We start from the raw sequence: 23,324 nt of genomic DNA on the forward strand, positions 1-23,324 counted from the left end.
ACCACCTGCTTTCCATTTTCGATATTAATCGTCCGGCGTCACCTTGACAACCGATCCAAGTGGCTTTGTCCTATCCGTTGACAGTGAACAGCCACATATAAAACAACGAACAACCAGAGGTATCAACAGAAAAGGAGGATCGAGTCGGAAATCAGATGCATGAACTCGCGAATACCCACGTTAAAATTTAATTTCAAGGTTTAACACTTCCCAAATCGAAAATTGTCAAGTCTCGCCGACGTCTGATCCCCGTACACAGAGATGGTCAATCGTTATAAAGGGTCTCGTTCGGTAGCGGCCAGCGATGGTGTGAGTGCCAGCTCCAAAGATTCCGATCAGGTCTATTGCGTACTGCTTCACGTAGTCGAGGGTGAGTTGAAAAAATTAATAAATCATAATTTACTTAATTTTGATAATACTTGTTTTTTCCTTATACAGCGATCAATTTCGTGGGCCGCGATGCCACCGAAAGGGAGCAAATCGTGATGAACGCCGCTCTGAACACCGTGGACTTCGAAGTGGAGGGTACCCAGTCGACCGAAAAGATCATCTTCAACAGCAACTGCATCTGGGAGTGCGACATGGCGGGGATCAAGCGCATCAAGACAGATCATCGTCCTGTCAAGTTGACCTTCTATGCCTGCCGTGGAGGCGGGCCGGATCGGAAGACCGTCGGAAGCCTGCTCCTGCCAATACGAGGACTTCCAGTGCTCAGCACTAGCGGCAGCCAGAATTCACCCCATCTAAAGATGCTCTGGCACAAGCTCATCTGTATCAGCAGCGAGTTCCGTTCCCAGAAGCCGGAGGTCCTGCTCATGCTGGCCATCATCAAGAAGTCCATTCTGCACACCAAGGACTTTGACCACCTCATGCAGTTCACCGAAGTAAGTGGTCTGCTTTATACCTTATTCATGTAATCAATAGTGTTAATACATTCCATCAGGTGAAATCGCCTCCTACACCGCCAATGCAGTCGCCCGGACACTCGATAACTGCCAGCATGCTCCAGTCCCAGGTGAGTTAAATATTTTCTGATCTAATCCTTTTCTAATTTAACCGATTATTCCAGGCCAACGTATACGTACAGTCGTTGGTGCAACTGGGCCTGCTGCAGGTGGGCAATGATCCGCTGGTCGACTGCGACATCATCGAGGTGGTGCTGCAACTGAAGCAACTGAAGAATGTGTCCCGGCTGGTCAAGTCAGTCAACCAGGGTAGGGACCCCGGCTCGGTGATCCTGGTGTTCGACTTCGTGGGAAATGTAACCAACATCGAGCTGAAGCTAAACGAGTCTGATTCCTATATCCTCAACGATGTCCTCGGGCTGCGCTTTAAGACATCCTTGCGCAGCATGCGGCTCTACTTCCAGCGGATCTTCTATCTGCCCATCAACATGTACATGAATGGAACCGCAATAGGTGAGCATCAAGTTTGACGATAAATTCGGAATTATGTAATAAGTATCCTCATTATTCCACAGCCAACTATCGCATGGACTTTACCAATCTGCTGCCTCCGGACAACTACTTCTCCGACAAGCAAAAGTACACTTACAACGGCTCCTTTTCGTTTAACCGATTTGGCAGGACGGACAGTGGTAGGGAACCCAAACCTCCTCTAATGGAGTACACTTTTAGTGTGGATGTCAAGACGATATTCTCACGCCAGGGTCAGGAGGAACCTGAACCAACGCCTTCGGTTGCGAGCGGGGTTATCAGAGAGCCAAAGGATCGTAAAAATACCGCAGAAACATCACTGTCACTAAAAACTGCTTCAGTGGATAGTTTGAATGTGGGTGCCGAGCTGTCAGCCTCGGAAGGATCCTACAAATCTTCGCCACCGGAGGATATGCACGACTCCGATGGACCGGCGGATCTACCAAAAACTCAGATTAGGCGGAAAAAGTCCACTCGATTTAATAGTAAGGATGCCAATCTGGAGAGCGAAGATGAGCAGTATCTGGGCCAGAGATTTTCCGCGTCGGTAGTTCGTGAGGGTTTAAATTTAAATGAAAATGAAGAGGCAACAGTATTGAAATCTAAGGAAAATGAACACCTGTCAGATGAATCCAATGCTGAATCCACTAGTATAAAGTTTTCAAAAGTAGTCGAAGAAGAAATCAATGATCAGAGGAGGCCTACAATGAAATCAACGGCAGAGGAATCTCCTCTGCCAAGCAAACCCAAGATTACTTCCCACGGATCGAAAGGGTCAATTAGGGAGTCTTCCCAATTTAAAATGAAACCACCAACGAATCCCAGTCCGATTGTTGAGGAAATGGACTCCGAGAATTTTGAAGAACTGTCTTCCCTAGACTTGTTTGAGCTGGAAGAAAAGAGACAAGCCAAGGAAGCTGAATTGGAGTCCCTGCGGAGGCAAATGAAAAAGGCAGGTCAAGCTGAATCTTTACAAATGTCAATGGATCGTAAAATAAAAAAAACCAAAAAGGTAGACATTGAAGTAGAGGGAAGTGAAAGTAATCTAAATATAACCGATGAGGTCATACCGAAACCTCTCAGTAAACTCTTCTCCAAGGATAAAGTGAACAAAACAAAATTGAAAACGGAACCAAAACCTGAACTCCACAAAGTTCCTTTAACCCAGGAAAATCTTTCTAAATTAAGAAACCATAACATTTTAGAGGATAGCTTCGAAAGGAGTGAAGAGAACTTAAGTTATGGTTATGACCTTCCTGAAAAACCAAATTCCGCCAGGGATAAGTTAAGAAAGAACTCAAAAGCCCCCAGGACTGTGAAAGCAATAGATTGCATGGACACAGATTTAGAAACTGACATAAGTGTACTTAATGTCCGAAGCAAAGGTAAAACAAAATCTCAATTAATGCCTCCTGAGGAATTGGAAGACTTTGAAGAGACGTCCACAAGTACGCAGGGAACCAGGAGACCCAAAACATCTAGGGGTGATCTAAACCTTCGTGCCCGTTGGGTAGAGGTTAATAAGGCGCAGACGCATGCTTTGGGTGAAACTGAAAAGTTTCTACAGGAGACTTGCCGTGCCGAGCTCGACGAGGTCCTTTACGAGGATCAACTGGCGCTCGGCCTGGCAAAGCCTCCTAAAGCAAAAAAGAAACTTGGAAAAGCCAAAGTCAAAAGCATTGATTGTGAAAGCTCTTATGTGGAGGAAATTACTTATAGTGAAAGGGATCTTGTTGATAATCCGAACCATCAGGTGGAGCTTGAGGGCTCCGAGGATTATATCTCTCTGTCGGAAGGCAATTCAATATCAGCGGAAAATATTTCTTCAGAAACGGAACACCGGGATTTACGTGTTACCTTTGCTCAATCTAAAGTGATGAAGAAAAAGTTGAGAGTTTCGTCTGGCAAGGATCACCTTGAGCAGATGGACTTCAGGACCTCCGAGGAGTATATCTCTATGTCTGAGAGTAACATAAGAACTGCTGCAAAGAGAGATCGTGTTGGGACAAGGATGAGGGCTCTGGTAGAAGAGGATCAGGAAAACCAGGTGGACTTTAGAACCTCTATCGAATGTATTCCTCAGTCGGAAGGCAGAAGAACCGATCGTGTTAATAAAAAGAAGAAAACCACACTTGACGTGGCATCTACCAGCTCCCAAGAATTTATCTCAATGTCGGAAAGTAATGTGAACACTGCAGAGATGATGAATCCATATATTGAACAACGGGATGTACGAATCATTGAAAAGAACAAACGTAAGAAGACTTTAATACATGAAGACCCTGTCAATGATTACGAAACTCTGGAAGAGGAATCAGTTAAGCCAGTGAAAAAAAAGATAATCAGAAAAAAGTCATCGGTTATATTAGACAATGAAGATCATGTGGTCCACGATTACGAAACTCTGGAAGAGGAATCAGTTAAGCCAGTGAAAAAAAAGGTAATTAAGAAAAAGTCATCGGTTATATTGGAAGATAAAGATCCAATGCTCTATGATTACGAAACTCTGGAAGAGGAATCAGTTAAGCCAGTGAAAAAAAAGATAATCAGGAAAAAGTCGTCGGTTATATTAGAAGATAAAGATCCTGTGCTCTATGATTACGAAACTCTGGAAGAGGAATCGGTTAAGCCAGTGAAAAAAAAGATAATCAGGAAAAAGTCATCGGTTATCTCTGAGAGCATTGAACAAACGGCAATCAATAATCCTACACTAGAAGTGGTTCATACCCAGCCTAAGAAAATAGTTCGGAAAAAGGCAAAAACTGCGTGTGACATCCAATTCGTTGAAGAATGTCCGAGAACTAAAAAAGTATTAAGTTCTCGAAAAGAGCTCAAGAATTTAACCACCTCTGAAGATGATTTTAGCGTTCAACAGCCTTTAAAAGCAATCGATGCAATAGGTCAGCGGGTCAAGTCGTGGCGAAGGCAACAAATTTACATTTTTGAGCAGGAGTTAGCGCGCAAGGAGTTGCACTATAAAAAACAGTTGGAGGAGATGGAGCACCAAGAGACCAGAGTACATCAACTAAACAAGGAGGAGGCGAATCTGGATGTAACTTTTATTAGCAATAGAACAAATGTGCCGAGCGTTGACTATGAGGCAAAGTTTAAAGAGCTGGAGGAGCACATAGCCCTGTTGAAAACGGAGATGGAGGCGCAGGTTAGGCTTTTTGAGAATCGGAGTGGAGAGCTGCGGCAGGAGAATCTTCAGCTTTACACCGAGAGGACGGAACTTAAGGTCCGCATCGCGGCCATGGAGCAGCAGATTGGAGACCTTAAGGCCCAGGGCTCAGACGATGGAGATCTCAAGGAGGTTCTTGGGGAACTAAGGACCCAGAGTTTCCGATATAATAAACTAGCCAGTGAAAAGGAGCTCTACAGGAAGCGGTGGCGAAGATCCCTCAAGCGAGTGCACGCCCTCAAATTGGCTATGTACGAAAGGAATTTGGAGAGGGTTCACAGCAGCATTAAAATCGAGTATGTCCATCTTTTTGATTCTACATTTTATTTCCAAACATTTAAAATTAATTTGTATTGCAGGCCCATTGACCTGCGAAAAGTTCTGACCAAGGACGCCATGGAATTCGAGAGGGAGTACGGACAGTTTCGCAAGCATTGTGTGTCTTCAAAATATCCCTTCAGCTCGTTGTCAGGATCGGGCGACTTTTCACCTCCAAACAAAAAGCCAGTGCCGACCAACGAATTTTAAAGACACGATACGGAGAAGATATTTTCCTAGATTTTACCAAATTAACTGTGCCACTTTTGTATTTCGTTTACTTTATTGAGTTTTGTTCGGCTTTTTTTTTTAGAAAAATATACGTATTTTAAAGATTAAACTATGATCTACTCCAGTTGGAATCCCACGCGCACAAAGTAGGGCAGAGTGTCCAGGGGAGCGGCGTAGTCCATGACCCATGTGGGTCCGTTGTATACCTGTTCGCTATTACCATCCTTCCACTCGCCCTCTGGCAGGTAAATATCTCGCTTGGTGGCGCCCTCAGTTACGATGGGAGCAGCGATAATATCATCGCCCAAAAGGAACTCTGCGGTTATTAGTAGAGAATATGATTACGTTAACCAAAATTGTAAAAGTTGTAACTATAGTAAGGGAATTACCGTCATAGATAGATTGCGCCACCTCATCAGTGGGGGCGATCCACCAGAGCGGAGCATTCACAGGCTCCCCAGAATCCACGGCGCGTTTGAAGAGCTTCATGATGTAAGGCGTGTAGCTGGCATGGAGGTCAGTGAAGTTCTTGCTGATCGCGATGGCCTCGTCGTCAAAGTTCCACGGCACGAAGGAGAACTGCAGGGCGGGCATGAAGACATTGGCCTGAAGCCAGCGCAGGAAGAGCTCCTTGTTTGGTGGCTTCTCATAGTAGCCATTACCACCAATCATGTCGGGCAGGACGAAGGGATACCCATTGAGGTTCATTTGCAGCATCGAAGAGATCAGCGTGAGCAATCCATTGTTCCAACCCCACTCGGAGTCCTTGTCCACGATGCGCACGAAGATGGGCTGATCCTGGGTGTTCTGGGCCGATCGCACTTCCACCATGTCACCGAAAGCAGCCACAGTTCGCACGTAATCTCCCACCGCCTGCAGGGGAGTCACCATGGAACTGCTGGACTGCAGCACTGGATCACTAGGTAGCCAACTGGTCTCTCCGGCATCGAACTTGAAGCTATCGATGCCATCCTCATCTTGCAGACGCTTCAAACGTTTGGTGAACCACTCCTGAACCGCGGTTTTGGTGAAATCCAGAATGGCCGCATCCTTGGGCTTACTGTTCCACCACTGTGTATCGGAGCTGCCCTCGTGATCGAGCACCAAATAACCCAGCGCCTTGGCCTCCTCGTAAATGGCAGTGCAGTTGTTGTTAATGAAGGGATGAATCCAGAGGGTCACACGGAAACCCAAAGCCTTGAGGTCGTCGGTCAAGGTTTTGCTATCGGGGAACTTGTTCTTCCTGAAGGTCAAGGCTCCATAGCAATCCTCCCAATCATCATCGATTTCCAGCTGGCTGTTATTAAAACCATTGTCCAGGATCTGCTTGGCAAAGTCCCGAACCACTTCGTCGGTCACTTCGGCTTTGTACAGAGCCCAAGTGGACCACACGGGGTGCCTGACCATACGCTCATCGGGATAACCTGTGGGTTGTCCGTGGAACGTTTTCACGGCATATTTATGAGCCGCCTTGGCATCCTTGGCCACAGCCACGTGGTATACGAACTTGGCAGAGGTAACGCGAGGATCATAGGGCAGTTCACTGGTGGCACTCAGACACAACTGATCCGGATAGTCTGCTGTATTCTGATCGATAAAAAGCGGAGTGTTGCTCTCCACATACAGGAAAACTCCATCACCATTCAGCCAATATCGCTCTCCCACACCAAAATTATCCAGTTCCTTGGGGAGGTAGGAATAATTGCTGTGCCTTTGTCGCTCCACAGGCCAGTAGTGCTGCTTCTGCTCGGGACCACTGAACCAGTGAGTCGATCCCGTGTTCAGGGGGAAACAATCCCTGGGTTGGCTGCCCTGTAGAACCTGATCTCTGGATACTTTCACATGGGTGATATCACTGCCTGTGCCGGAGACCACGCCACTTTTAACCAGAGTGAAGTCCACTGTGGTCGTGCCATCGGTGAGCTGGTAGCCACCGCTGCTGGTCTCCACCAAATTGGCGCTGCTCTCAAAGTTGTCAAAGGTCACAGTTTGCAGGGATTTTTCACCCTTCATCAGCTCGTACTGCAACTTATCACCTCGCCTCAGTCGCACGTAGATATTGCTGTTGGGAAACTTGTAGCGCTGCTCGATACTCGCACAACTGTTGACCGCCTCCCAGAGGCAGCAGGATGCCAACAGCAGGGATAGTAAAAGTAGTCTCATTTTCGTCCGTTTCACAAAACACGACTGATGGGTAGGTGCCAGTGTATGCTCCTAATATAGACGCGATAAGGAAATCGAGGAAATTCTAAAGAACTATGGTCAGCATATTATACAAATAAAGCTCTTGAGTGTTGTCAACAAATTGCTCACCTGGGGAGAACACTTTAGACAGCCCCTCGATAACCCGGCTGATAAGCCCTGCCAGGGTCCAACCTGGCTTTCTATAATTTCCATTAGCTAATTGATTGCTGTTGGCGCTGAGATTGCAGTTCACCTACATCGGACAACAAAATAAGTCTATCTCAACAAGGGTTCTATGAAAGTCAAGGACGGATTCAACAGCTATCGGAGAATTTCAAAAATCACTTTCAAGAGTTTCTTATCTTTACATAAACAATTTGAGAATTTCTCAAGTATTGATTGCCTACATCGCATCGATTACTTAGATATTTCAAGTAGGTGTAAACATTTGTTGTTAAATCACATTGCCATTGTCAAATATGTCATCTAAAATTTTGGTGACTCATCGTTTCTTGTACTTTTCTAACACTCAATCATTAAACATTTTAAGTTAAATAATAATATTTTTATTAAGGCATAAATATTACATATAATTAGTTTTGATTTTCTTTTTTTGTCCGCTTTTTTTTGATTTTGTAATACTTTTAATCTATTTTGGCTTGAAATCAAGGAGCTATAATGCCGTCGAGTTTAACAAAATTTAAATCAAACATGTGATTGTCCGTTGCTTAGGATTTATATAATATTTCTGGTGGTTATGGTGGCTAAATGCTTGACGTAACTAATAATTAAATTTTTTTTATCTAGGGCACTAAATGACTGATCTCTTCTTTTTCGGAGATCTTTTCGCTGGGCGCTTCATCGCGATATTCGATGACATCATTTTTTTTCCCCAGGAAATGTGCCCTAAATAGTTCGTCTTCGTTATCAGAGTCACTTTCGTCGCCGGCCATCAGAGATACTCGGGAGTAGAGTTCGTTGGACCGGGCCATTGCCCTCCGATGATAGACGATGCCTCCAGCAACTGCCACGCCCATGAGGGTGAAGACCACCGAAACCAGAAGAAGCACAGTGGTGCCAGTCATGTATTGCTGGGTACTGCGATCACCCATTTCAGATATTTCCACCACACTGGCCAATCCCGTGCTGCGAACCACATAGGCATAACAGAAGGTCTCGTTTGAGATCTTCCGGAGTTGGCTGCCCGGGGAGCAAGTGCTGCACTGAGAGACCAGAGGTCCATGGCAGGCCAAGCAGCTCCGGTCACACACGGCACAGATCCGAGCAGGTGTCTCCACCAGCGGGGTGAGGGGAGATTCGGTGATGAAAGTGCGACTTCGACGACGACGACGACGATCCTCCGCCTGCAGAGGATCCTGCTTGTCGTCTATGCTGTTGGACACCACTGAGGGATGATCGGTGGTGGGACTGCTGTAGGGATTCACAGGACCCCTGCTCACATCGTCGTCTAGATCTTCCTCATCCACTTCAAATTTATCAATTGGATAGGTGTGCACGGGGCAGACATCATAGCACAGATCCTCGTACATATAAGCGGTATCGTTGCACTCTGTGAAAGGTTAGAGAAAATGTAATTATAATATTTATTTATAACCCAGGTTGGCTAGGAAGTGATTTACCTCAGCGACAGTTTTAGCGGAAAAAGAAAGTTTGGAAATAAGTCGGTTAGAAAGAAGTTTTTAAAAGCTTAGTAAAACTTAAACAAAATCAAAATGAGCAATGTTTTTTGTGCGTATTGAGAGCTTACCAAAAAAATAATATTAAATGTAAACGTAAAAGCAACAATGTGAAACATCCTTGTTTAAATGATTTACTCTCGCTATCTTTATACATTTCGCTAGTTTAAAACAAAATACTGTAGAACAAATATAATATCATAACATTAATTATAAATGGTTTCACAAAATTGTGACCTTAACAAGTATATATATTGTACAGTACATTGTTAATATTTTATAGAGAAACTTTTAAAAGCGAACTTAGTATTGCAAACAGATTTATTGGCAACAAAAAATTCAAAGCAAGCTCAGCCGGAAAAACATGCTCAAGAAGAACAGAAAATAAATCATAAAAGCAGTGTGCGATTGAAAATGGCAACATAGGTGTATTCACTGTACCTCCACCACCGAAAAAACACTAAGCATGGACATGAGAATGTAGGTTGTTTATTGTGTTAAAAAGGTAACGAACGTAACGAAATAAACGAATTAGAAAGTGGTTAATGTCACACAACAGTGCGGGGAAATTAAACTTTTCCTTTTGAACCAAAAAAAGAAGAACGAAACAATAGTTAGGATGGAACCACACTCACCTTGTCTGCAATCTCAAAACCTCAATGGGAATTTGTGAACTCTGAACTGCAGTCGGAGAAAGTATGGGTAAAATACGGTGGAGAGCCTCTTCTCTCATCTCATATAGAGCAAATATATTTTTTGAGCATATTTCGCAGGCTGCTTTGAATTTTTTGTCGAAAATAAATTGGTTCAACAACTGTTTTTTTTTGTTTTTTACGGTTTCAATGCATTTATTTATTACTCATATAGATATTATATTTATAGATATATACACAAACATACATAAAAAATTGTATTGAGTTTCGAATTGCGGCATTCTCAATTTCCATCATACCTACGAGGTTGTTTCACTAATTTAAGTGTTTAATTTCTGTTTTGTTTTCTTTACATTTAAAAAAGTTTAATTTCATTTCGTTTCCTTCCATTAATCGCAAGCATTAATTTAGTGTTTTGTTCCAATGTTATTTTACAATTTCATTTCGCTTTAAAGTTAATATATTTAATTGCTAGTTTCTACCCCATGCCCTAGTACCAGTTTAAGTTTATTTTTTATTTCATTTTCTTATTTTTTTGGTTTTTCACTTCTGAACGGTTCATTTAGTATAAGCTTAAATATTAATTTGGCTTTTTCGCTAATTACTTGATTGAGTAATTATGCTTTTCAGAGTTCAGTTTCCTGTGTATTCTGGTTCTTGAAGATAAATAAGTACCAAAACTGCGTGTGCGTTGGAGAACAACAGAATACGTGGAAACGGAGCAGAATTTTGTTGTGTTTTCTTAACGAAACTCACTTGGAAATTTGTTCAACATAAGTTATCTTGGTACTTGCCAAAGTTTTTTGGTAAATACTTGTTGTGAGTGTTTGTGTATTGGCTTGGTTAATATTTTCTGTTTGTTCGCTGCTAGTGCGTATAGTATATACTGAGGAATTAGGGGTTAATTCAACTATTTTCGATTGCTTGTCAATGCAGAGAGATAGAGAAATGCTAGCTTTAGTTTGTTTATATCTTATGCCCTGGCTAAATATGTGTGTGAGCGTGTTTGCTAATTACAACAACAACAAAAAGATGCTCCTCCTTTACATCTCGCTATTAACTTGTTTATTAAATTAACATTTATATTTGTATTGTTTATTGTGCAGTTACGATATGATTATTCATACAACGAAAATGCATAGATATTGGGAACATATTTATCTAAAGTCGAAAACCAATAGGATAGAAGTCTAAATCACAAAAGGAGATAAGAAAATTTCGATAGGATTTCGTATAAGTAAACTAATAGTTTGTACTAAGTTCCGAAATTAAAAAAATATTAAATGATATGTTTTTGTTTATCGGTTTGATAAGAAACGAAAACCTTGTTAAGTTTTTTGCTGCTCCTTAATACAGAATTAATAATAATTATTGCACTCAATTTGCTTTTTGATTTGTGTTTGTTTTTATATTAAAGATTTAAGTAAGCAACATATTTGTAACAAGGATATGTTGTGTGTGTGTGTGTGTTTTAGCATTATGGTCAAAATAAACGGGTAATTCCGTGTAAATCGGTAATAATTTTGTGTTTTTATGGTTTAGATTCATGTTGCAACTTTGTTGAAAACTGCAGGAACTTTTGTATAAATTGTTAAATATAATTACGATTTATTTGTTTAGTGGTTGCTGCCTACTTTTCATTTATTACGCTATGCTTTACCCCTACACCTTAGGTTACTATTTACTTGTTCGCGTTCATTTTCCAAACCTTATTCTGGCTGTTTGTTTTCGTTTAATTTTTGATACAAAATTGGTTTGCTTTGCTTAGCGCCTTAACTCTAGAAATATTTCCATTACATACTTAGATTTGGTTTTTCTTTTTCGCATTTTTTTTTAACTCCATTGACCCTTTTTAATTTACGCTTGTCCAAGATTTTTAGTTTTAATTTTAAGAAACAGTCTTTTACTATGAACTCTAAACTGCAGTGGTTGTTGTGTTTGTTTAACATTCCTTTTTTTGTTTTGGCTGCATGACATTAAACACAATATTTCTTATACAAAATCAAAAGTCAAGAAGCGGACTCAAATTATAGGCAAAGAAAGGTGAAAAGCATAAACTTGCGTACAGTGCCTTTCAAACTGTGGCGCGACTACTTGGCTGGCTTGGCAATATCTGAAATAATGCATTTAGTTTTCATGTACACATATATACATACAGATCGTTACACAGGAAAAACATATGCAAATGTTGTTAGAAACATTGTATAGAATTAATTATTCAAAACCAGCTGTTAATCAATAAAAAACCATATTAATTTAAATAAGTAAAAGGAATAAAATGGCATGAAAACATAGAAATTATTAATAGATGCTGGAAGTCTCAAGTCAAAAGTGATCTTAATTTTTTCCTGTGTACATGTAGGGAGCAAACATTTGGAAAAACATGGGAAAAACAAATCAAACTAAACGGGCTTAAAACAAACACAAACAATCTAAACGAAAACAATCAAAAACAAATCGTACAAATAAATTTCAACTAAATTCTTAAACATAATGTGTATAATATAGATATATATTTAGGATACGGTTTTTGTATATAGCTGCGTATAATTGCATTTCGACTAAAAATAATACAAATATTTGCTTTGTGCGTCCCACTTCTCGACAAAAAAGGAAGAACAACCTTTGCTTTTTTTTTTGCCCTGCCACGCCTACTAATACGTGTGCGTGTGTGTTTGTGTTGCTTGTGTGTGTCGGTGTGTAAAACTAGACTTAGATTTAAATTTAACTACAAAATTTATAGTATGTATATTTTTTTGGACTTGCAGTGATTCTTCCTCCTCTCGCCTACTCTAAATTACTTATTTTTTTCTTTTGCTTTGTTTATTTAAGCTTTTACTTTTTTTTCGTCCTGTTGCCATCAAAACTTTTAAATGGAAATTCTTTGTTCGCTTTTCATCTCATTTCGGTTTTTCGTTCTTTACACAGTTCAATTTTGTTTCTTGTCTGTTGCCAATTTCGTGTTTTATTTATTGCTAAATTATCTAATGCATTTGATAATGTTGTTCTTGTTGTTGTTGTTGTTGGCATGTTTAAAGTTCAGAAAGAAGACTTGCATGATCATAAAAAAGAGTAAGGACAAACCTAAGCACTTGCGATCGCTCCACTTAAGGCACGCGGCGGTGTTGCTGTGATCTCGGGCCATGCCCACCTCGCCCACCTGCAAAGTAGAGGGATAATAATGGATTAGTTAGGGAAATAATATGTTCGGATGGCAAAGTTGGGGCATTTTCAGTTTGGAAACACAGTCTTTAAACGCATATTTTTAATATTCAGGTAAGTCCAACAATTATTCTGTTTAACCAGTTAAAAAAGGAAACATAGAATTCATCATTAAAACCAACAAACAGTGACGAAAACATGAAAAAAGTATAGTTACTGTTATAATAAGGTGACTATATAAAGCTGACCAAGTGCCGCCAACGAGATGGAAAAATATAAATGATATAACGCTTACGGATAACAATGTCCGCATTTAAAAATTTGTTAATATATATAATATATCTTTTCCCCAAAAATTATTCATACGATTCTATTGAGGTTATTCACAAAAGTATTATTAGAAAATACAAACAAAAATGTAAATAAAGAAAGGCCCCTAACTTCTGTATAAAGCCTAAAAGCATTCCTTTTGATTTTTTTTTCGGCTAGTCAGGAGGAGTGGCTGAAAAGTTTTGCCTCGTCTGATTCTGATTCCCGTAGTTGTGGTTCATTGCATGTTGCCGCTCTGTCTGGCATTTTAAGCACTCAAATGTATGTGGCTCTGTCTGTCCTTATTTATAGCTGCCCCTACCAAAAAAGTCTGTCCAAGTCTATCTAAGTTCACATGCAATGACGTCGCGTGTTAGTAACGAAGGAAAATGGTTAGGACGAGGGACTTTTGAGGGGGGGGGGGGGCCTTTAAAAGTGTTTGTTATGCAAAAAGTTTTTGCAGCCAGCCCAAGCGGTGGGGCGCAAAAAACTAAGGTCACTGCACTCGCCTCTATTACCGCACATCCCTTTTTGCCCAGCCGGTGGCGGAAAAAGCAACGCTTTTAAAGCACAATAGGTGCCAAAAGGTTAAAAATTGCTGCCTGCCCGGGGCAAGAGTGCACTTGAATAAAGCCCAGGCTTCCATGGGCTCGCAAAAGCATAGGCAAAGTTTAGAAAAATGCTGATTCTGAGCACAGAGGAAAAAGAGCATTTCAATTTTGGAAATATATTTGTAGTTTTAATAAAACTTTTCCAAAAAATGGGATAAAATATTATAGCATAATTTGATAGAGAATTACTTTTAAAAAACAAGACATCTGTATAAAATGGTATGGTTATTTTTATCGGGTACCTTTTTAGGAAAACTTTCTCTAAAAGGGTTTCACAAAAAAAATGTTTACTAATTAACCAGCATTAGTGATATTTTTCTCTGTGCCCTCGATATCCTGCTGCCCCTGAAAGAAGCCCTGCAGCCTCACTCTTGGCCCACTGCCAAAAAACCGGCTGCCAAAAGTGGAATTAAGATGCTGGCCGATGGTAACAGAGGGGAGGGTGAGGGGAACAGGACCAAAGATAACTGCTGACAGTGTATGCCTAAGTATTTGCAAATTTATGAGCGCTATTGGGCGAGTGCTTTGCATACTTTTCGGGGCCTGTGCATTGGCGCGTGCTGGGGAAATTCGTACATTAACAACGATGGAGGCATGCTGGCTGGAGGAAAAACAAAAACCAAAAAAAAAACAAACTAGAACGAGCTACCTGCCAAAGGACTACGGTCTTGCAAGGCAGCACAGTTTGCAAGGCACTGCGACCGACTGACGGTTTAATCAAGCTAGCCACATGCAAGCACGCAGCGCTGAGCCGCGATTCTGATGCGGGTCCTGATCACTACTTATCTCCTCGCTGCCCGACAAAGCATCTACAAGGCACTGCAAGACCGAGAAATAAACAGAACGCAAGGGACAACGGGGCGGATGAGTACAGTGAAGGCTCCAGAACTCACATTCAAAGAGAATTATGGTGGAAAAAAATATGTCCTAAGTTGGTATTCAAAGTAAATGTACTCAAACACTCTTAAAAAAAAGTAAGATTTACATGTTTTAGATTAAAAAGAAATTCAAACTAGAGGTATAATATAATTAATATCTATTTTTAAAAGAATAAAAATGTATAATATTAGAATTTAAGACTTTTTTGCATCACATTATTAAAAATGTTAGATTTTTTGTTCACTCTCTCTAAAAAGATTATGGATTATTTATATAATATAAATCATAGACTATTCCAACTTTAATTTTCGAACCTTCACTGTATACCTTTACTGTATACATGAATTAAGACTTCCAGGCTGAGTAACTAATGGCTATTCATGCAGGCAAGAGGTTTGTTACACACCTCAATTCACAGGCGAACAATGGAAGGGGGAACACTCAGGAATCAGGACTCACCTGCTGCATATTCCTCCACTGGCCGGTGGAATCGTACTCGATATCGTTGTGGGCCATATCGTTTCCGTAGAGATTGAACTGGTTCGTCTGGCTGGGATTGGCCACGTCCTCGGGTTGAGCGGGGGTTTCGGTGCCGTAGAATATCATGTCCCATTGTGTGATTTGTGCTGCAACGCAGAGTAGAGAAATCAAATGCATTTAGTTATTGCTGACTGGCCAAGGGCTCAAAAATAATCCAAATAAAATCGAAACATCTATACACAAAATCAACAACAAATGCAGCAAACGCAAAATGTTATAAAATGTATGATATATTGCAGATTGCAGGCGGGACAAACAACAAGTCAAGTGAAGGGCCAATAAATCTGCCATATGAGCGATATATGTATGTACTATATAACATATATGGCGCAGATCAAGTGCCGAAAGCTAATCGAAACTTTCATCAACATTGGGGAAAATGGATAAAAATGAAAAATTGTTTTGCTGACAACCGGAGCAACGGCAGTGCAATAGCCAACCAACCGAAAAAGCATTTTAAAGTTGCACTTTGATTGATGAAAGCAACCAGAAAGTGCAACTCAATGGTTGTCAAACTTTCATTGACGGCTACAAGGCGAAAAATCATAAAATACAAAGCGAAAAAGGTTTCAGAAATGAGGATTATTTTGACCTATGACACTTGTTTAAAACTCTAAGACAAAATTGATAAATAATTAATAATTATTCAGAAAAGAAATAATTTTGGTAAAAGTTAACCAGTTTTCTATTTCTAAGACAGTAAAGTTCTATAATGATATACCAACGAATATGAATAAAACATTTTTCAAAATATATAATTACAAAACATTTATACAAAAGTTGAGGGTATGCAGTATTACATAACTGAACCGTGAGAAGTTGAGCTAAAAACATAAAATACGTAATTTAAATAGATGTATATTCTAAAAATGTGCTCTAAGAGAAATATAAAAATCAAAAGATGAAGATCCGAAAATTGATTGGCTACCATTTGGTCCGTTGACCTCCTTTCGATGGTCCCTTGGTTCCTCGTAATCAGGAGTGGCCTGAACCTCCTCCATTTCAACCTCCACCTGGGCGGGAGCCATGACCCCGGCGGCGGCCATCAGTAATTGCTGTTTCTTAAGGATCTTCTGGTCGGGAAGGAAACTACTTCCGCCGGCGGGCAGGATGGGCAAAATGGAAAGGGTTGCCATCGTTTGCGATGGCGGCGGCACCGATGGTGATTTCTTCGTGTTACCCTGGCGACTATTTCCCCCGATGGTGGGTCTAAACAGCTCCACCTCGAATTGCTTTCCCTGCTTAGCCTGCTTCGCCTTTCCCTTGGGTGAACTGTTCTCATAGGGCTCGAGTTCCGGGAAAATGGCCTGTATCTTTTCATAGCGCTCGAATAGTTTGGGTATACGGGAATTCGAGGTCGAGGAGGAGGTGGTACTCTCCTTCACCTGCTTGGCTGCCTTGATGGACCCGTTGGAGCCATTGGTTGTCGTGATCTCACCCACCACTTTACGGCTTTTCTCATCGTAGGATTTCTCACCCGAGTTTGCCTTAGGCCTTTGAGTTTGGACTCCATTTCTATCCTGTTTATTGTTCTTTTGCTGCTGTTGTTGGGAAATGCGGTAGTACTTATTTTTACTGGTGCTTGTCTGAATAATAGAGCTTTGGGTGGTTTGCTCTTTGCGATTACCACCACCCGATCCACCAGATTTTCCCTTGTTACCATTATTAGCCTTGTTTCCCTTGTTATTAGTCTTCTCCTTACTGTTATTGTTAGCCTTTCCATTTGCTTTACCCAGGATCACTCCATATGTGGCGGAGATTTGTTGGTAACCCTGTTTGGGTGACGCAGGATTCAGCAGCGGATTGTTGGTCACATATGTTGACTTGTTAGGCGGAGGCACTTTGCCCAGTGGCAACTTGGACCCGCCAGATGGTGAGCTACCAAAGTTATTGGGCGGAATGCGTGGATACTGGGGTGAATAGGCTTGATGCAGATTACTGGTGGTGCTGCTGCTATTCGGTGTGGTTGCCTCCGAACCACTAGGCCTGGGCACCGAGATTGGATCGTTGGGATCTATGCTCTGAGTGGTGCCGTAAAAGATCAGCGACCATTCCCTGAGCAGAGCATGGCCTAGAGGTCCGGTGGGTGGGTTAATGGGTGGGTTTTTTTAAATGGGGTGTTAGGTGGATGAGTCGAAGGTGAGATCCACAAAAGCGCAGCATGTAAAACGGTACAGGTTTAAAGCATCGATCTGACGGCACAGTGTTTCTGGATAGGGGTGATTTCCTTTGGACTTACCCATATAGCGACCCTCGTTGTGGATCTCCAACTGCCAGTTGCCCTGTGGTGATTCTCCCCAGGTGTGCACCGACATGAAGGGCCACTGGTTGAAACCAGAACGGGAATTGTCATGGACCCTGGTGATCGAGGTGATTAGAGAATGTTATGTTTAACCAGGAGCTGGTCTTACCTGGGCGTTAGGAGCGTGACACTGGTGTTGGCCGGTGACCTCAAGTACAGCTGGATATCTCCGCGTCTCTGTGAGGTCAGCGTGATCTTGGCCTGGACGTGCTCCAGATAATTGACCGAACGGCAGTGGTTGACCGTGAGTTGCAGGGTGATGTGAGTGCGAGGTGGAATGACCCTGGCAAGAAAAAGAGATATATAAATACATAGAGGACCTTTAGGCATTACAAGATCCTTCTCCTACTTGTCGACATGGGGGGCGTTGATCTCGCACCGCTGCTGCTCCGGCACCGATTTCCAAGACCGGGCCACACGCACCATCTCGGCGGCGTCCATCAATCCGTAGCCAAAGGAGTGGCTCACCCGCCGACCCACCCCGTTGCGCGACCAGCTGGGGTCCTTCAGATTCGCCGGCTTGGCGGTGCGCACCACAATGTGCTGCAGGTCGCGCCAGGTGAGATTCTGGTTGGACTGCAGCACCAGGGCGGCTATGCCAGCGGCGAGCGGGGCCGACGCCGAGGTGCCCGTGTGGGAGACAGTGCACGAGTGGTGCAGGTCCGTGGTGACCACCTGCTTCTCGCCCTGCCCGCCGCTGCTGTAGGTGGTGGCCAGCGTGGAGCTGCACTTCTCCGAGTACCATGGCACATGACCCTCCTCCGTGGCACTGGAGATGGACAGCGTCCAGATGGAGTTCGTGTAGCCGTCGCAGTTGCAGTTATCCTGCTCCCGCCCACCATTGCCGGAGGCCCAAATGAAGATGCTGCCCTTGCCGCCGCGTCCCTTGGTGGTGCCCTCGATGAAGGCTCGCGAGGCCAGCTCCCCGGGTCCGTCCACCGTCTTGCCATCGTCATCGGGTCCCCACGACGCGCTGTAGATGTCGATGTGCTGCGGATTCAGTGACAGCGATCTCGCCTCCACCGCATCGGTGACATCTCCGTCCAGCATCCTCACTCCGCCCACACTGGCTCCATAGGCAATGCCCACGGCACAGAAGCTATTGTTCGCCGTGGCTGCCACCTCGCCGGCACAGCGCGTTCCATGGCGATTCGAGTCCGTCATGTCGTAGTGCGGCATCGGATCGTCATCGTGGCTGTTCACATCATACGAAGCCTTGGGGTCCTGTTTGGGGTGTTAATAAGATAAGGGTTAATATGGTCTAATTACTTAAGACTATCCCCGAAACTTACATAGTTATCCGTTATGTCAGGATGATCCGATTCCAGACCATCGTCTAGGATTGTAACCACCACGCCCCTGCCGGTAATGCCCTGCTTCCAGGCGGGTATCACATTCATGTCCAGTCCACCACCACGGTTCTAAGAAATACAATTTAAATTAATGACTTACATTATGAAATTTAGGATAAAGAAAACCGACTTTATAAGGTATAGGTATTTACAACTTTTATAGATATAATAAAATTTATCCTTTATAAGTTATTGGGTTTTTTAATAAGATCTATCAATTCCTAATACTTAAAAGATATTCATATTATGAAAAACATATAAGATATTTTAAACAGTTTAAGCGTTTTTTTTTTTGGTTACTTACCAGATACCACATCTGCGGCCACTTGGAGTCGTCAAAGGGCATGGCGTCCACCATTGACATGGCCCTTGAGGAGGTCCTCGAAGGTCGCATGCGGATGAAGTCCCGCTTGGATCGCGACTTGGCCCGCTGCTGCTTCGCCCAGTGGACACGATCATCGTCATCCAGGCGAGTTTGGTGATGAGTGGCGGGTGAGAGCGACCGCTTCGAGACCTTGTGATGTGCGAAGTGGTAGTGATCATCGAAGATCTGCAAAGGAAGATGGTTATGTGGGTTATTATAATGGTTGATCAAATCAAATTTTAGTACTCTAGACAGAAGTACATTTATTTCCAATATTTTTGTAGATAGTAGTCTCTGAACTTAGCATCTCAGAGTATTGAGGATAGTATATTAGATTCAATTTTTAATTTTTCAAACAAGTTAGATAAAGACCGAGTATTTCTTTATACATCTAAACAATCATGTCTGGCGGAATGGCAGGACTTCGTAAGCTGGCGGACAAGCTCTTCACTCCCAACGAAATTCGTCGTTTTCAGGCGTATAAAAACCGTTTTAGTGAGAAGTATCTGAGTGTGGAGGGCTTAAAGTCCAATTTCAAGAAACCGAATTTCGAAAAACTCTTTAATCGCCGTATGTTTTCGTCGAACAAGGAAGGTAAGTAATGAGATATCCGAAATTCTGTTATATTTATTTAAGAGGACATTTTAAAGCATGCCACGAAGAGCCAAAAGCTAAGCCGGAATGTGACCCCAGTTGGGATGAGGTCCATCCGCCAGGACCACCTTACGAGCCACATGATTCACATTTCTGGTACCCAGATCCCGAGTATATGAACAAACAGCAATATGTGGTGATGTTTCCCGAAGGTGATGAGTGGAAGAGGCGACCAAATACCACGGGAAAAAAGATTCCACCCGTAGATCGCACTTTTCGCACCAAGTTCATCAACTTTGGACCCGCCCATCCGGCGGCCCATGGAGTATTACGCATGATCCTCGAGCTGGATAATGAAACAGTACTAAATGCCGATCCCCACATTGGTTTATTGCATCGTGGCACTGAAAAACTAATAGAGTATAAGACTTATACGCAGGCCTTGCCTTACTTCGATCGTTTGGATTATGTTTCCTGTATGGCCAATGAGTTGGCCTACGCTTTGGCAGTGGAAAAGCTACTAAATGTGGAGGTGCCTCGCCGGGCCAAGTATATAAGGACCATGTTCTCGGAGATCATGAGGCTAACCAATCACACCATGGCCATAGCTTCATCGGTTCTCGATTGCGGTGCTATAACACCATTATTTTGGTTATTCGAGGAGCGCGAGAAGTTGTATGAATTTTCGGAACGGGCTTCGGGAGCTCGTCTGCATGCCGCCTACATTCGCCCAGGGGGCGTGGCCGCTGATATACCACTGGGATTCCTCCACGATCTCTATCAGTTTATCAATCAATTTAGCGATCGATTGGATGAGGTGGAAGATGTTGTTACGGATAATCGCATATGGCGTATGCGTAATATTGGCATTGGTGTAATATCAGCACACGATGCCTTGAACTATGGATGCACTGGACCCGTTCTTCGGGCCACTGGCATCAAATGGGATCTACGTAAGCAGCAACCCTATGATGCCTATGATGAGATCGATTTCGATGTGGCTGTGGGTTCCAATGGGGATTGCTATGATCGTTACCTAGTGCGAATGCGAGAAATGCGCGAATCGGTAAATATCATTAAACAGTGCATCGACTGCATGCCACCGGGTGAGATCAAGGTGGATGATCTCAAGATCTGTCCCCCGCAACGGCGCAAGATGAAGGAGGGCATGGAGGATCTGATCCATCACTTCAAGCACTTCTCGCAGGGCTTCTATGTGCCACCGGGTGCGACCTACACTGCCGTGGAGTCTCCGAAGGGGGAATTCGGCGTATATCTCATCTCCGATGGTTCAACACGCCCCTATCGCTGCAAGATTCGTCCAGCATCATATGCCCACCTCGCCCTCATGGCCAAATTGGCACCCGCCCACTTTCTGGCCGATATAGTGGCCATTATCGGATCGCTGGATATCGTCTTTGGCGAAATCGATCGTTAGTCGGAGCTTGGTGAATTAATATTATTTTTATTGTAGAGCCTTTTATGTGTATAAACAATAAACAATCAAGAGGTGACTAAAATACTAAATCTATTTTCATAGTGTGTTATTTAAAGTGCACTTAAAACAATTGTTATATGGATTAACTAAAAATTTATTTATTAAATAGACATGTAGATGATTCCAGATGGTGGCAAATAAAAATCATAGCTTTTTCTTCTAATTTTGTTTAAATGTCCTAGCTTTTAAAAACATAATTTTCCTTAGTGTAGAAATCCCGTGCACACAGATAAACATTGTCCTCAAAAGGGAGCGTGAGTGTAATTAAAATGGGCATTTATTATTTTTGAAATTTGTGCAAAATTGTTCTGATTTAGTGACGCATGACATAAGCTGCTGCTGCTGTCGCTGCTCCGTCTCTTTCCCCCACCATCTCCTTTCTCACTCGCTCTCCATCTATGTGCAGGCGAGATAAAATAGTGGCAGGAATTTTGCCGCAGTTTTGGGAGCTGTGTGTGTGTGTGTGTGTGCTTTGTTGTTAATTGAATTTCATTGTGCTAAATTCTTTGGCAAATTACAATTTAAGGGCTGCACAAAAGCCGACTATGAGTCAAACTATTTTGCAATTACAATTACTATTAGTTGTGTTGAAGCGTTGATAGAATTAGTTATGGAAGCCACTGGACCATTAAGTTGGTTGACATTGTTCTGGCTTGCCACTGGAATTCCATCTATTTAAGAAGTAAATATGATACATTCCGAAACCGAAGGTTTAAGAAATAGTATAGTATAGTAAGGTAAGACTTTTGTGGTTAAAAACTAGCACACGACTACTGCTTAATTGTAAGTGAATTGCTGTAGAGACCTGTACAACCCGCAACCAAAACCCCATCCTGCACAAACATGCATCATTAAGGGCTGTGCCAACACCATCACAAAGTTTGGAACCTCAGGTAAACGCATAAATGTATGCAACACAATTTATTTATGCCCACAGCAGGATGTCGCCGTCGATTTGGCAACAGCGGAAGAGGCTTTCTACTTCCGGTTTCCTCTTTCTCACCGTCTTCACTTTTAAAAGTGTTCTAGTTTTTATGTTGAAAAGGATATTTTATTTTACCAATTTGTTTAACCTTTTAAATAAAGGAGTGAAGATTTAAATATCTGTACCTCGTTTAATTGGTTTACCAAAAATGATGGATAGAAAAAAAATGATTTTAACCAAATTCCCGTACATTTATAAACTTTTTAGATTTATAAGAAGTATTCAAAGTATTAAAGGTTTTTTACATTTTTACTTGAACCCCCATATATCACTTTGCGATATTTTCATTTAAAATCTCCAAACTCCAAATTAGGTTAAAATAAGAACACGACTGTTGTTCTCTTTGCCCAAAATGTTTGCCAGTGTTTGTCGTAAAATTCGAGCAGTTGAATGGCACAGGATGATAGGAGAGGCATATGTGCTGACAGGAGCAGACAAGGACCCCCTACCCTTAACCCCTATCTACCTACCACCACCCTTAACCCCCCCTTGGGCACGGCTGGGCAACTACTAAAATTTTAATTGCTGCTACTCTCTGCGTACGTGTCGCCCAGCGCTCGAAGCTCGTTTAGTTTTTATGCCCGTCGAGTGGTGCCACGCCCACTTCTCGTACTCCCGCCTCTTGCGCCCACTATCAAGTTTATTAATTTATGCAGCACACACACACACACACACACACATATACACTTAGATTTGTTTACTTGCTGCCTGCTCTTGTGCATATGCAATTTTGTCTAACATTTTAATTGAGTTGGGTGGAAAAGTTAAGTTAATACCTCGCACACGCACACAAGCACGCAGTCTCCTGGGCATAAATATGTATATATGTTGGCTAAAAAAAATGTAAAAAGTATATATTTCAGTAGAGCAAGGACTGGACTGGCTATTGGCTTAGTTTTAATTGTTTTGTTGCGGTTTCAATTAAAATTGACTTATGGCACTCAAACGACCCCCGCTTCAATCAAGCTTAAGTGCTGAAAGGCGGTGAAGGTCCTGGCTGGAATATAAACTTTTAATAGCCATTTTCA

At 42.4% G+C, this 23,324-nt stretch overlaps 4 protein-coding genes across 10 annotated transcripts in view; 2 read left to right on the plus strand and 2 right to left on the minus strand.

Moving 5' to 3' along the window:
- The first annotated feature begins 87 nt into the window (after positions 1–87).
- LOC119550031 (nucleoprotein TPR) lies at positions 88–5,171 on the plus strand. The gene is made up of 6 exons (XM_037858463.1): positions 88–370; positions 439–884; positions 944–1,015; positions 1,070–1,418; positions 1,481–4,913; positions 4,977–5,171. Exons 1-6 carry the CDS (start codon positions 262–264, stop codon positions 5,143–5,145), a joined length of 4,578 nt encoding a protein of 1,525 aa, XP_037714391.1. The 5' UTR covers positions 88–261; the 3' UTR covers positions 5,146–5,171.
- Positions 5,172–5,206: 35 nt separating this feature from the next.
- Positions 5,207–7,362, minus strand: LOC119550092 (myogenesis-regulating glycosidase). The gene is made up of 2 exons (XM_037858575.1): positions 5,556–7,362; positions 5,207–5,482 (listed from the first exon to the last, which is right to left on the minus strand). The coding sequence occupies exons 1-2, from the start codon at positions 7,327–7,329 to the stop codon at positions 5,283–5,285; spliced, it is 1,974 nt and encodes a 657-aa protein (XP_037714503.1). The 5' UTR covers positions 7,330–7,362; the 3' UTR covers positions 5,207–5,282.
- Positions 7,363–7,893: 531 nt separating this feature from the next.
- The window catches only part of LOC119550036 (furin-like protease 1), a 141,945-nt gene continuing 126,514 nt past the window's right edge, over positions 7,894–23,324 (minus strand). For 6 of the 7 annotated variants that reach the window (XM_037858504.1, XM_037858521.1, XM_037858476.1 and 3 more), the window contains 9 exons: positions 19,160–19,405; positions 18,796–18,924; positions 17,853–18,727; positions 17,613–17,786; positions 17,441–17,559; positions 16,130–17,272; positions 15,121–15,287; positions 12,785–12,860; positions 7,894–8,920 (listed from right to left, as the gene is read on the minus strand). In XM_037858504.1, the coding sequence (XP_037714432.1) occupies positions 8,154–8,920; positions 12,785–12,860; positions 15,121–15,287; positions 16,130–17,272; positions 17,441–17,559; positions 17,613–17,786; positions 17,853–18,727; positions 18,796–18,924; positions 19,160–19,405 (3,696 nt within the window). In that variant the 3' untranslated portion in view covers positions 7,894–8,153. The remainder of the gene's footprint in view (positions 8,921–12,784; positions 12,861–15,120; positions 15,288–16,129; positions 17,273–17,440; positions 17,560–17,612; positions 17,787–17,852; positions 18,728–18,795; positions 18,925–19,159; positions 19,406–23,324) is intronic. The other variant, XM_037858529.1, reaches the window with a different exon arrangement.
- On the plus strand, positions 19,527–21,317 carry LOC119550102 (NADH-quinone oxidoreductase subunit D). Its single transcript, XM_037858586.1, has 2 exons — positions 19,527–19,813; positions 19,870–21,317. Exons 1-2 carry the CDS (start codon positions 19,621–19,623, stop codon positions 21,249–21,251), a joined length of 1,575 nt encoding a protein of 524 aa, XP_037714514.1. The 5' UTR covers positions 19,527–19,620; the 3' UTR covers positions 21,252–21,317.

Source organism: Drosophila subpulchrella, chromosome 3R (genome assembly GCF_014743375.2).
Source record: "Drosophila subpulchrella strain 33 F10 #4 breed RU33 chromosome 3R, RU_Dsub_v1.1 Primary Assembly, whole genome shotgun sequence".
NCBI classification, from domain to species: Eukaryota; Metazoa; Arthropoda; class Insecta; order Diptera; family Drosophilidae; genus Drosophila; species Drosophila subpulchrella.

Bases quoted from the DNA above. Each gene is read 5' to 3' on its own strand.
- LOC119550031 (XM_037858463.1), top strand. From the start codon at position 262: ATGGTCAATCGTTATAAAGGGTCTCGTTCGGTAGCGGCCAGCGATGGT. The intron at 1,016-1,069 runs GTGAGTTAAATA...CGATTATTCCAG, and splicing joins CCAGCATGCTCCAGTCCCAG to GCCAACGTATACGTACAGTC. The intron at 1,419-1,480 runs GTGAGCATCAAG...ATTATTCCACAG, and splicing joins CATGAATGGAACCGCAATAG to CCAACTATCGCATGGACTTT.
- LOC119550092 (XM_037858575.1), bottom strand. From the start codon at position 7,329: ATGAGACTACTTTTACTATCCCTGCTGTTGGCATCCTGCTGCCTCTGG. The intron at 5,483-5,555 runs GTAATTCCCTTA...TAATAACCGCAG, and splicing joins GGCGCAATCTATCTATGACG to AGTTCCTTTTGGGCGATGAT.
- LOC119550102 (XM_037858586.1), top strand. From the start codon at position 19,621: ATGTCTGGCGGAATGGCAGGACTTCGTAAGCTGGCGGACAAGCTCTTC. The intron at 19,814-19,869 runs GTAAGTAATGAG...GACATTTTAAAG, and splicing joins GTTTTCGTCGAACAAGGAAG to CATGCCACGAAGAGCCAAAA.